At 62.2% G+C, this 11,802-nt stretch overlaps 1 protein-coding gene across 1 annotated transcript; it reads right to left on the bottom strand.

The window, feature by feature from the left end:
* Window positions 1,409-4,811, bottom strand: METRN (meteorin, glial cell differentiation regulator). Its single transcript, XM_021411421.1, has 4 exons — window positions 4,674-4,811; window positions 3,344-3,756; window positions 3,175-3,234; window positions 1,409-2,466 (listed from the first exon to the last, which is right to left on the bottom strand). The coding sequence occupies exons 1-4, from the start codon at window positions 4,757-4,759 to the stop codon at window positions 2,150-2,152; spliced, it is 876 nt and encodes a 291-aa protein (XP_021267096.1). The 5' UTR covers window positions 4,760-4,811; the 3' UTR covers window positions 1,409-2,149.

Below are 11,802 nucleotides of genomic sequence, written 5' to 3'. Positions count from 1 at the left end.
GGGGGGGTGTAGAAAAGGGCTGGGGAGGAGAAAGTGGCGCGAAACGGCCGCTCCCTTTGTGCGGTGGGGACAGTGACAGGGACCCTGGGGACGCCCCGCGGGTGCCATCCCACAGTATTTTGCCCAAAGGGCTCCTGGACTGCGGTGGCCATGAGGTCCCCAGGGCATCCCGTGTACTGGGGCACTGGGTCGTGTAGGGGGATCGGCTTGTGTGTTGTCCCCAGGCCCCTCAGCTGGCTCAGCCAGTGGTACAAGAGGGACAGCCATCACCTCCAGCCCGCCGTCCTGTGCCCGGTTGGCACAAAGCCCCATGCCACGCTGCCGTCCCTTGTCCGTCCTCGCCACCACGGTGCCTCTCACCTTGTTTTCCATCCTGCAGAGGAAACGTGAACGGGATTGAGCCCGCTCACTGCAGCTCTGCCCTCTGCTCGGTGCCAAGAGGCCATTTGGCTGCGGGTGGGCTTCGGGGGGGGGGGATGCTGAGAAGACGGGGATGCCAGGACCATGGTGCCATCCCCAAAACCCAGCTCATCATCTCCGTCCCCAACACACAGAGGTGGTGGCAGCGCGGCACCTCCCGTAGGAAGCCACGGCCCAGCACCGTGGGGAAGCAGGGGCGGGCGGCCCCGACCCGGGGCAGAGGGCACCGAAAACATCACCGAAAATCCGCGCTGCACAGAAAGCAGCGCCGCAGCCTTTTCCGCTGCAGCGGAACGATCTGATTTGGCCAAATAAACAGACTGGGAGAAAAACAAGGGATTGGGCCGCTGCACAGAAAGCCGCCGGATGCTCGGAGCATTACATGCAATAATTTCAGCGAGAGGAATGCGCCGGGGTCACAGGAGCCGGGATCGCGTGGGCAGCGCGGGGCCCTTTGTCCGCGCTCGTTTATTGCTTTTCCACCTCCCTCCTCCAGATTTCCCACTCCTTCCCAATCTGCCCCCCATTCGGGGGCTCTGTCCCACCCCCCCAGTCCCAGCTCAGCCCCAAACAACAGCATAAAATCGTCGAGGAAAACCATAACGTGCCCTGCACCATCCGCACAGCTGCGCTCTCGCAGGCAGATCCCATCGTTTTATCCACACGCCCTTCTTTTAATTAAGCTCCAAATCCAGCAGCGCTCATCGGGAGCGGTTTGTGGATGGGGAAGAGGAGCTCCAGGGCTGGGCTGGGCACAATGGGGCCTTGTGGCTGTGGGCTCTGATGAGATCGGTGCTGACAGCAGCAACACGGGGGGGCCGACCCCGGGAAGAGCAATTTGGAAATAGCAATATGTATCTACACGCATCTGTGTATTCCCATGGGTGTTCGCAGCCGTGCACTGCGATGCTCCGTCACCGCTCGGTTAAAGAAGGCCACGACCACGACAAATACAGCTTAGTTTATATATATATATATATATAAAAAAAAAGGAAAATCACAAATTTGGTATCGTTATAACTTTAGTGCACATACGATGCCCCCCCCACCCTCAACGGTCCGAAATCCCCCCCTGCCCTGGTGTGGTGGGACTGGGGAGCCACTGGGGAGCCACGTCCCTGTGGTGTCCCCGTGGTGTCCCCACGTGGCCGGTGGCACAGCCCCACCTCTCCCTGCTCCCGTCCCCATCCTGCGCTCAGCACTTTGGTTCTGTCCGGGGACCCTCCGTGCCACTTCTGCTCCCCCCTCAGCCTCGCTCCTTCAGCCTCGCTCCTCCTCCTCTCCCACTCCACCCGTGTCCCCTGTCACCCTTAGGGCCAGGACACGGCTCTCCATCACCGCATTCCCCCTTCCACCCCCAACACTGCCAGTCCATCTCCTCACACCACTGCGCTGTGCCACCGCTCTCTTCGTGCCCTGCAGCGTCCCCACACCTGCCATGACCCCTCGGACCCCAGGACCCCCAGCCCGGAGCCCCCTGCTGCAGCCCCCCAGGGCCGTGCACCGTGAAAATCCCATCCCATCCCGCAGGATTTTCTCAGGGCCGTCCCCACCCGCCGTGCTCCCGCATCCCTATGTGCCTGTCCCTGCAGACAGCGCTCAGCCCCCTCCGCGCGGCGATGCCCCCAGAGCAGGCAGTGGGAAGGCGCTGAGATAAACACATTTTCCAGTGTCTCTCAAGCAGGGGTGCTCCCAGCCCCCAAATCGGGGGCCGCCCGCCCCGAGCTGCTCAGTCCACGGGGAACTCGCAGGGGTTCTGCCTCCTGCGCCGGGCGCCCTCGTAGATGCGCTGGAAGTCTTTGTAGCGGGGCGCGCAGCTGAGCCATGCCTCTCCAAAGTGCAGCCACCCCGTGAAGAGGAAGGTGCCGGGGCCCGGCCGCACCCCACAGCGCAGAGGGGTGCGGATGCTGCCCGCCGCCCGCCCTGGCCGCCCCCCCGTTTGGAAGAGGGGGAATTTCTGGCGGTGGATGCGGATGGCGCTCACCCCGATGACAGATTCCTGAAGCTCCGCGTCGTTGGAGACGCTGTGGATGGTTCCGCGGACCACTGCGGGGGAAGGAAGAGAGAGGGATGAGTGTGTGCCCACCCCGTCTGTGTCTCCATCCCCATCTCTGTCTCCATCCTCATCCCCATCCCCATCCTCATCCCTGTTCCCATGCCCTTCCTCTTTCTTATCCCTATCCTCACATCCTCATCTTTGTCTCCTTCCCCGACTCCATCCCCTTCCTCATCCCCATTTCTATCCCCATCCCTATCCTCTTCCCTTCTCTGTCTCAAACCTCATTCCCACGCCTATCCCAGTTCCTTATTCCCATTCCCACTCCCCTTTCCTGTCCCCTTTCCTGTTCCCCATTCTTGTTCCTTTTCCCCATTCCTGTCTCCATCCCCATCCCCGTTTCCATCATTATCCTCATCTCTGTCCCCATTCCCATTCCCCATTCTTGTTTCTTTTCCCCATTCCCACCCTGATTCCTGTTCCCATTCCCATTCCCATCACCATTCCCATTCCCATCCCCCAGCATCCCTGGGGACCCATCACAGGCTGATGGAGCAGCAGAATGAAGGGGAATGCTTGGCCCCATATGGATGCAGAATGGGGCCATGACATATGAGAGCTGCACGGGGCACTGTGGCCATGCCAGGGGCTGGGTGAGGACAACACAGGGCTCTCGGAGCAGAGCTGTCCCATCACTCCACCTCTACTGCACCCCGCTTTTTTTCCCTCCTTCCCCCCGAGCCCAAGGATGCACTCACCAAAGTCACTAGTGCAAATGGCCATCAGGAGCTCGGTGTCGTTGCACGGCCGGCACGCCCCTGCAATAGCCAAGCACCGTTGTCACCGCAGCGTGCCCACACCACGAGGGGACAGAAATCCCCCTTTTCTTGGGATTTTCCCACTTGAAGCACCCGAAGGCGTTCTCACCTTCGGCGGGCAGCGCGGGCCGGGCGAGCCAGTCCCCCCGCAGCTCGTAGCGGAAGGAGGCGATGCGGCGACTGATGTCGCGCTGCGGGGTGGCCTGCAGGAACAGGGCCACCTGCTCGTGGGGAGGCCAGCTGAAACACCGCACGCGAGGCCGCGGGGCCGCCTCCGCCTCGGGCAGCAGCAGCTCCAGCTCCCCGTCCCGTTCCAGGTAGAGCTGAGCCCCCCGGAAGGTGCCGGCGGGCTGCAGGCAGGCGGTGACGTGTCGGGGGTCGCGGCCATCGGCGGTGGTGGCGGGGGGCAGGCGGGGGGCCAGGCGGAGGCGGAGGGCTCCCGTGGGGTACAGCCACTCCAGGGAGCCCTCGGCGCAGCGCAGGGTGAGCTGCTCCACGCTGCCCGCCTCCTGCGACAAGCCGCTGCAAGGCACCGGGGATGAGGTCAGCGGGACCCCGAGCGCGGACCCCAAAATCTGACCCACCCGAGGTGTCCGCAGATGGGTGCGGGATGGAGCGTGGAAACCCCAAAGAGAAATGCTAGAGACCTGACGCCTCGACGCCTCGGCTTTGGGGGTGCAGTTTGGCGATTTGGGGATGTTTTCTGCGCGCTTTCGCCCTCCTCGCCCCCAAATCCACCCCATTCCCTTTGCCCTTTCTAGGGGGAAATTTCGGGTGTTGGGAGCTGGGACGGGGGGAGGGGTCACCCCGCTCCCTGCTCTTTTGGGATTCGGGTTCTCGCGTTCCCAGCGCGGCGTTTTGCCGCTGCTTGGCGCCGGGACCGGCACGCAGCGAGCCGGGGGAAGCGGGGCCGCCTTTAGGGTCGGGGGAGCGGGGGCGGCCGCTTTGTCCGGGCCGAGGCGCTGGCGGCTGCGCGGCCCCGTGGCCCCGCCGCAGCCCCTCCTGCCGGGCCCCCGCTCTTTGTTCCCGAGTTCGGCGCCTTTCCGGGGTGGGAAAAGGCCCCGGGGAGAATTTTGGGGTCTCAGGGAGAGTTTTAGGGCCTCGGCAGCCATTCCGAACCGCGGGGCTGTAGGGAGCGGGGGCACCGCGTGGGGAGAAGGATGGAGGAACCCACGAGTGAGTGGGGGGGGGGGGGAAGGATGTGGAGAGGCAGCTCTGGGCCCCCCCAGGCTGAGGGCAGCTTTTTGGGGTGCCGATTCGAGCGGGGAAACTGACGCAGGGGAAGAGCCGAGGACTCAGCCTCAGAGGATGCTCGGAGCTCTCTTTGCCACCTGGACCGGGATTGGGGTCGGAACTGAGATCGGGATCGGAACGGAGATTGGGATCGGGATCGGGATGAGCCGATCGCATCCCGGAGCCCCACGCATCCCGGAGCTTACCTCCCCCTCCAGCTGCACTGGTCCGCCGAGAAGCTGCCGAGGGCAGCGGCCAGCCCGGCGAGGCACAGAGCCCACAGAGCCCGCATGGCCGCTCCGGGGCTCCGGGCTCCCGGCAGCGGCGGCGGCCCCGGGGGCGGCGGAGGCGGCGGCGGCCCCGGCCGTGGCCGCGGAACGCAGCGCGCTGGGGAATTTGGGGGGGTGGGAACCGGGGGGGCCAATCAGCGCCGCGCCCCCAAACTTTTAGCCAATACGAGCCGAGGGGCGGGGCTGTTCCCCCCCTTTCCCCTCAAACCTCCTCCCTGAGCATCCCACGCGGGGAGCGGGGATCGGTTCGCCACCTCCGGGGGACCCCGGGACGTAGGGGGGTGACAGGGGTTATCCCATCCCCACGTCCCCCCATGACCCGGGGAGCCCCCACTGCCTCCCCACAGAGGGGATTTTCTTGAGAAGGGGCCACAGCCTGGGGGTGACCTGGGCCTGGCTCCCAGGACACGCTCTGGGACCCCCACTCCCATCCCCAAGTCGTTCTTTGGAAGGGTTTTCCCCCAGTTCGCCCAGCCTCTATCAGCATCCGGCCGCCAGCCTCGCATCTGCATCCCCTCCATCTCCCCTTCATCCGCAAGCTGCTCCCAATTATGGCATTTTATTTTATTTTCCCTTCAGACACCATTGTGCCGGGCTCACAAACCCTGCAATTAATTAAGTTTCCATCGAGTGACAGCCCGCCAAAATGTTTGAAATAAACACGGAACAATTGCGATGCGATGATACAGGCGGAGAACAAAGTCCCCGGAGAGAGGGTGGAGCGGAATGGAAATGAGGGATTGTAAATTTGGATGGCAGAAAGAAAGAGAAAGGAGGGGAGGAGGAGGGGGCCGGGCACGAGGAGGGGGGGAGCGGGATTCAGAGCCCTCCGGCCATGAAATGACACTGAAAGAAGTCAATCTGATGGAATCCGTGGAAAATTAAGGCCGGGAGCGGGTGGATGCTGCTGGAGATGGACAAAGGCAGCGGGGTCAGCGCCACTGCCCACCGACCTCCCAGAGCTGGGCCTGAAGTGGGCTGAACCGGGCTGAAATGTGTTGAACTGGGCCTGAACTGGGCTGAAATGAGCTCAAATGGGCCCATACTGGGCCGAACTGGGCTGAACTGGGCTGAACTGGGAAGAAACAAAGCGCTGTGCTGCACTCACAGCCCCAGGCCACTCATCACTCAGCAAGCCCGGGTGGGGTGAAGCATCCCTGGGGACAGCCAGAGATGCCACCAACTGAAATGTCTTGGCCCAAGAGCTCTGCCCACGGCCACACGTCCCCTGGCCGTGCCCCCAGGCCGTGTCTCTGAGCTGTCACCCTGAGCCACCTCCAGGGTCCCTTCTGTCCCCCCATGATAGTGACACGGTGCCACAGTCCCCCCAACCCCAACCACCCACCTGCTGCAGGGGCCACCACGCAGCCACCTCCTCCACAGCCATGTGGGGCCACACGTCCCCACTCTGGGGACACCCTGCCACTGTCACCCCCGTGGGGTTGGCTGCCCGACCCCCTCTTCCCGGGTGGCTGGGGGTCCCCGGGTCGCTCGGAGCCCCGGGGCCGGGATGCTGTGGGCTCGCAGTGCCCTCTTGTGACTGCGGGCACAGCTCTGCATCCCCCCCGCCCCCGCCCCCTCCCAGCAGGGATTTGGGGTCGGCAGCTCGGGGCCTGATCCCGCCTCAGCTCTGCCCGTACACCGGCATAGGGTACGGTGCTGTAGGGTGGGCAGAAACCCTCCAGGAGAGGCAGAGGGGCTGTGGGATGGGCTGGGAGCTGCAGGGGCTTCTCAGTGGGGAGGGGGCTGGGGCCTGACCCCAAAGGGCTGCTCAGAGGCTGGGGTTCCCCATCCCCTCCCAAAGCTGCGGCTGCGTGGGGAGCGGCTCCCACTGAGCCAAGAGCACCCGTGGGATCTGCGGCTGCGTCAGGCACCCACACCATCCCCAAAAAATAGCTCGAGAGGCCTCACGTTGGTGCCCAGCCTCACTGGATCCCAAAACACTGAGGGTCCTGGTCCCCAGCCCCATGTGTGTCCCTGTCCCTTCCTAGTGTCCTGGGGGACGTCAGGAAGGGAACTGCATGCCAAGGGTCCCCACAGTGGGGCAGGACCCTAGCAGCTGAGTGAGGGTCCCTGCGGCACAATGATGGACCCCATGGCCAGGTGAGGGTCCCCCATGTAAGGACGAGAGGCCCCTGAGCTGGGTGAGGGTCTCCATGGCCATGCGAGGGACCCCGTGTTGGGGTTGGGTCTCCACCAGTGAGAGAAGGTTCCCAGGGCAGGATGAGGATTCCAGAAGTGGGTGAGGCTCTCTGCAGCAGAATGGGGTTCCCCATGGCCAGGGGAGGGTCCCCGTGGCAGGATGAGGGTCCCCACCTCTGGGTCCTGCCCTCGCCCACCCTCACCTGGCTTCGAGACCTGGAGTGGATTGCACCCCAGATGGGGACCACAGGGGGCTGAACCCCACGGGGGGGCAGTAGGGCTGCACCAAGGGCGGTGTCCCCAGGCTGTCCCCATCATCGTCAGCCCCCAAAGCAGGACCCGGCACGGCGGCCCTGGCACGTGCATCCTCTCCGGCAGCGAATGGAGCTGCCTATTGATTTGCAGGCGGGCTAAAAATAACCCGCATCTCTTCATCCAGAGCTGTGAAAAATCCCCCATCGCTAGGCGACGGGTTACCGGGAGACAGCCATCGCTAGGCGACCGCGGTTGCCGCGGCGACGGCACCCTGCGCACTGCGGTCCAGCTTTGGTACCCATGGTCCGGTGGGCCCAGGGATGCTCGGCCCGAGAGCCACCGCTATGGGAACCGAGCCCAGCGGCCTCCAGGAACACATGTGTGTAGCAAGGGTGGGAGATGAGTGGACTACTACCCGCTGCCCATGCAGGGGCTGCTGCTGGGTGACTGTTCCCGTGGGGTCATCCCTACGGGGACACGGCATCGCAGGGGGAAGGACCCCCAGCATCTCACCAGGGTCACTGGAGGACAGATTCGTGACATAGAAAAGGCCGCAGACCCACACGTACCTGCTCACTGATCCCTCCAGCCCATTCTCCTACACTTGTCACCTGCTGGGCAGGATTGGGTTGGCCGAGGCTGCTCTGTCCCTGGGACACACCTGAGTGCCAGCAGTCCCCAGCCCCCCCAGCCCCCCACACCATTGCCCCCATGGCTGCTGTCCTCCCTTTGCACATGGGACAGGGGCAGGTGCACACTGCAGGGACACGGCGCTTCCAGTTGCAGGGTGAGATTATGTGTGTGTGTGTGTATGTGCGTGTGTGTGCACATCCTCCCCCTAAACACTCTCCCACTGCCAGCACGAAACCCGACCTGCCTTATAAATAATGGAGGCGGCCAGATCCTGGCAGTTACATCAGCGTCCCCAGGGCTTGGCTGGGTGGCAGCCAGCTGAGCTTGTCCCACTGAATCCTATGGAGCTGCATAATGGGTAAGGGCTAAACACTGCAGCTAAACCCATTCCTTCCAGTTTGGGGAGCTGGGCCTCATACTGGAGTTGCTGAGTGGGCGCAGAGCTGGGCAAGACAGGAAGAAGTGGGGCAGTGAAGGCATGCTGCCCTTCCCTCAGTGCAGGCACCTGCAGCTCGCCTGGATGCTGGATTGTCCCCACTGAGCATCTCTGTGTTGGGGGCTGCCAAGGCTACCAGCCAAGAGGGTTCAGCACAGGGATTGCCTTTTGCCAGTGTCCTGGTGGGGAGAGAGACAGAGCAAACACCCATAAGTCCATCCATTCTTTTGTCCATCCAGCCTTCTGTCCCTGCATCCATCCATTCATCCATTTATTTCTCCCTCCATTCATCAGTTCCTGCATCCATCCCTCCATCCTTCTGGAACCAGATGATCTTTGAGGTCCCTTCCAACCCAAGCCATGCTATGAATCTACGATTCTATGATTCTCCATGCATCTATACCTCCCTACATCCGACCATCTGTCTGTTCTTGCATCCGTCCCTCTGTCCAGCCCTCCATCCCTGTATCTATCCCTCCATCCCTTCATCTTTTCCTTCATCCCTTCATCTATCACTCCAGCCATCCACGTGTCCCCGCACCCATCCCTCCATCTATTCCTCCACCTATTTATCCCTCTCTCCATCCATCCCTCCACCTTTTTCTCCATCCATTCCTTCACCCATTCATCCCTCCTTCCCTCCACCATCCATCGACCCCTCCATCCCTAAATCTGTACCCATAGATCCCTCCATCTATCCATCCATCCATCCATCCATCCATGTCTTCCTCCACCCCTCCATCCGTTCCCGCATCCCTCCCTCCCTCCCCCCACCCCCCTACCCCTCCCTCCGGTGCCTCCCACCCTCCCGTCCCTCCCCGCGGTACCGGGGCTCTCAGCTCCCCGGCTGCTTCCCCCCTCACCTGGCCGCTGCCGTTCGGTGCCGCGGGGACCGGGACCGGTGCGGGGACCTCGGCGCTGCGTTGTCGCTCCCGGCGGCGTTGTCTCTTTAACGGGCGGCGGTACGGACGCGGGAGGCTGCGTGTGCGCGCGTGTGCGTGTGCGCGCGTGTGCGAGCCTCTCGCAGCTGCCCTGCACCGAGCCGGATCCGGCCCTCTCCCCTCCCTACTGCTTTTTTTTTTTTGTCGGCTTGAGGCCGAGCGGCACCGAGCACCCATCTTCCTCCCCTCGTCTCTTCCTCCTCCTCCTCCTCCTCCTCGAGGTTTCCCCGCGCAGGAAAGGAGCGGCTGTCCGCGCACGGCATGGCATGAGCTGGGAGAGCTGGAGGTAAGGGATCGCTTATTGATTGTTTGGGGTTTTTTTTTTTTTTCCCCTTTTTTTTTTTTTTTTTTTTTTTTTTCATTATTATTGATGATGATGATGATTTCCTCTCGGGAAACCATTGCGACACAAAGCCCGCACATCGCGGTACGGCCCCGGCGGGCGGGGAGGGGGCTGGGGCCGCAGCCCCCGGTGCAGCATCCCGCAGCACCGTTATATAACGGCGGCGGAGTGGGCCCCGTGCTCCCGGCCGGGGGGGAAGGAGAGGGAAAAGGGAACGGAGGGGCCCCTCTCCGTTCCATTCACCTCCCTCCCCCCGCCCCGAACGGGGGCCCAGAAGGCAGGGAGTGGGCTGGCAGTGGCTGTCCTGTAAGGAGGCTTTGGGATGAGCATGGTTACCAGCATGGGGAGAGAGGTAGGGTGGGGGGTTGTTGCCTGCTTTCCGATCCCCTTCCCCCCTCCCCCTCAGTTCCTGAAGCACCCCCTCAGGCTGCTCGCCCTCCTCCGTGGTTCTGTGGGATTAAAGAGCCTGGCACCTCTGGAGCTGCATCCCCTGGCACCCTAAAACCCTGTTACATTTGTACACCTGCATCCAAGCATCATAACACCATGGGACTCCAGTACCCTGCTACCCTGGCACCTTAAGTTCCCAGCACCCCATCATTCTGGCACCCTATCACCCTGACATCCCAACAACCCAGGACTCTGGCACTTCAACACTATGGATCCCAGCAGCTTGGCAATCTAAAATCCCAGTGCCCCATTATCCCGGGACCCCAACACCCTTGCACCCCATCATCCTGGCACTCCTACATCTGAGCACCATCACACCATGAGACTCCAGTACCTTGGTACTGCAGGATACCATCATCCTGACACCCACCATCCAAACACACCAACAGTATGAGGCTCCTGGCACCTTAAAACCTCATAACCCTGTCACTCTGTCATCCTGTCATCCTGTCACCCTGACACCCCAGCATCCTGGCATCCCAACAACCCAACACCCTGACACCCCAGCACCATGGGATCCCAGCAGCCTGGTACCCTAAAATCCCAGCACTCCACCATCCTTTGCGCTCTGGCATCCAAGCAGTGTGGCATCCCAACATCCCGGCATCTCAGCACCCCAACAACCCAATGCCATGGTACCCTAGCACCCTGGTACCCAATCACCCTAAAATTCCAACACCTTGTCGCCCCACCATCCTGCTCCCCAGCATCCCATCACTCTGTCTCCTTGACTCCCCAACACTCTGACACCCCAGCGTCCTGGCACTCCACCACCTCAACAACACCCCAGCAACACAGTGGGGTTTTCCTCCGCTCTAGGGTGACACAAACCTTGAAGTCTGGGAACATCACACTCCCATCACTGTCACTCCTAGAAGCTAAGGGGACGCAGGGAAACACAGGGCCAGGCCCTGACAGGAATGGGGCACAAAAGGCTGATCCCTACAGCAGGGTCCCAGCTCCATGTGGGGCACCCCACTGTGGCTATAGAAGCCCTACGGAAGGACTGAGGCTGCTCGTGGTGGGGCAGGCTGGGCCAGATGATGGGAGAACTAAGGCACAAGGTTGGTGAGCTGTAGCCAGATATAGGAAGAGCCCTCATGGCCTCTGTGGTGTGGGGGTCTGAGATTACTGTGGAGACTCGCTTGGTTCCTGTGCCCCAGTGCCACATCTGGTGCCACTGGCAGGACGTGACAGTGTCCTGGTGGCACTCCTTTGACCAGAGTGCTTTGGTGACAGGGGAGCTCTGACAGGGGTCCTGGGCAGGGGGCTGGGGCATGGGGCTCTGGAGTGCTCAGTGTGTGCAGAGCGAGAGATGCACGGTGCAGGCATTTCCCCTCCTCTGGAAGCTCAGTGCTGATTTCACTCTGGCTACCAGGAAGAGAGAGGGAGGTGGCTTTGGAGTGGGGAGGACTCGCTTCAGCATCCATTTTTAATGAGATAGATATCTATTTTTCCCCGAGCTGGCTTCCCCCACATCGATCCCTGCTCCATCCTCCAGGCCTGTTTTCCTCTCTGTGGCAGTGGGGATGTGGTGGCTGAGCCTCCTCCGTACTGGGAACCTCCTGGCTCCCCATATCCCACTTCTGGGGGTGCTGGGGTCCTTGCTCAAGCTGGGGGTGGGGGTGGCATGTGGGAAGGCAATTGGGATGGTAAGGTCCTCTGTTCCCTCCAGTGGGGCCACCTCCATGTTGCACATCCCATGGGAACATGGCATGACAGAAGGGAGGCCAGGGCTCTTGGGAACCCATTGCTTTTGGGGCTGGAAGCTGTGCTCATGCTGTGCCAGGAGCAGAATGGAATGTGCATGCAAGTGTGGATCCTTTGGCAGCTTCTTACCCTTTC

The sequence above is a fragment of the Numida meleagris genome, chromosome 13 (assembly GCF_002078875.1).
Source record: "Numida meleagris isolate 19003 breed g44 Domestic line chromosome 13, NumMel1.0, whole genome shotgun sequence".
Classification (NCBI taxonomy): domain Eukaryota; kingdom Metazoa; phylum Chordata; class Aves; order Galliformes; family Numididae; genus Numida; species Numida meleagris.
The sequence above is the reverse complement of the archived record's forward strand: the minus strand, read 5'-3'. Positions and strand labels throughout refer to the sequence as shown.

Excerpts from the sequence above, each read along its gene's own strand:
- METRN (XM_021411421.1), bottom strand. The coding sequence starts at position 4,759 with ATGCGGGCTCTGTGGGCTCTGTGCCTCGCCGGGCTGGCCGCTGCCCTC. Across the intron at positions 3,757-4,673 it reads CAGTGCAGCTGGAGGGGGAG|CGGCTTGTCGCAGGAGGCGG; the intron begins GTAAGCTCCGGG and ends GGTGCCTTGCAG. Across the intron at positions 2,467-3,174 it reads CATTTGCACTAGTGACTTTG|TGGTCCGCGGAACCATCCAC; the intron begins GTGAGTGCATCC and ends CTTCCCCCGCAG.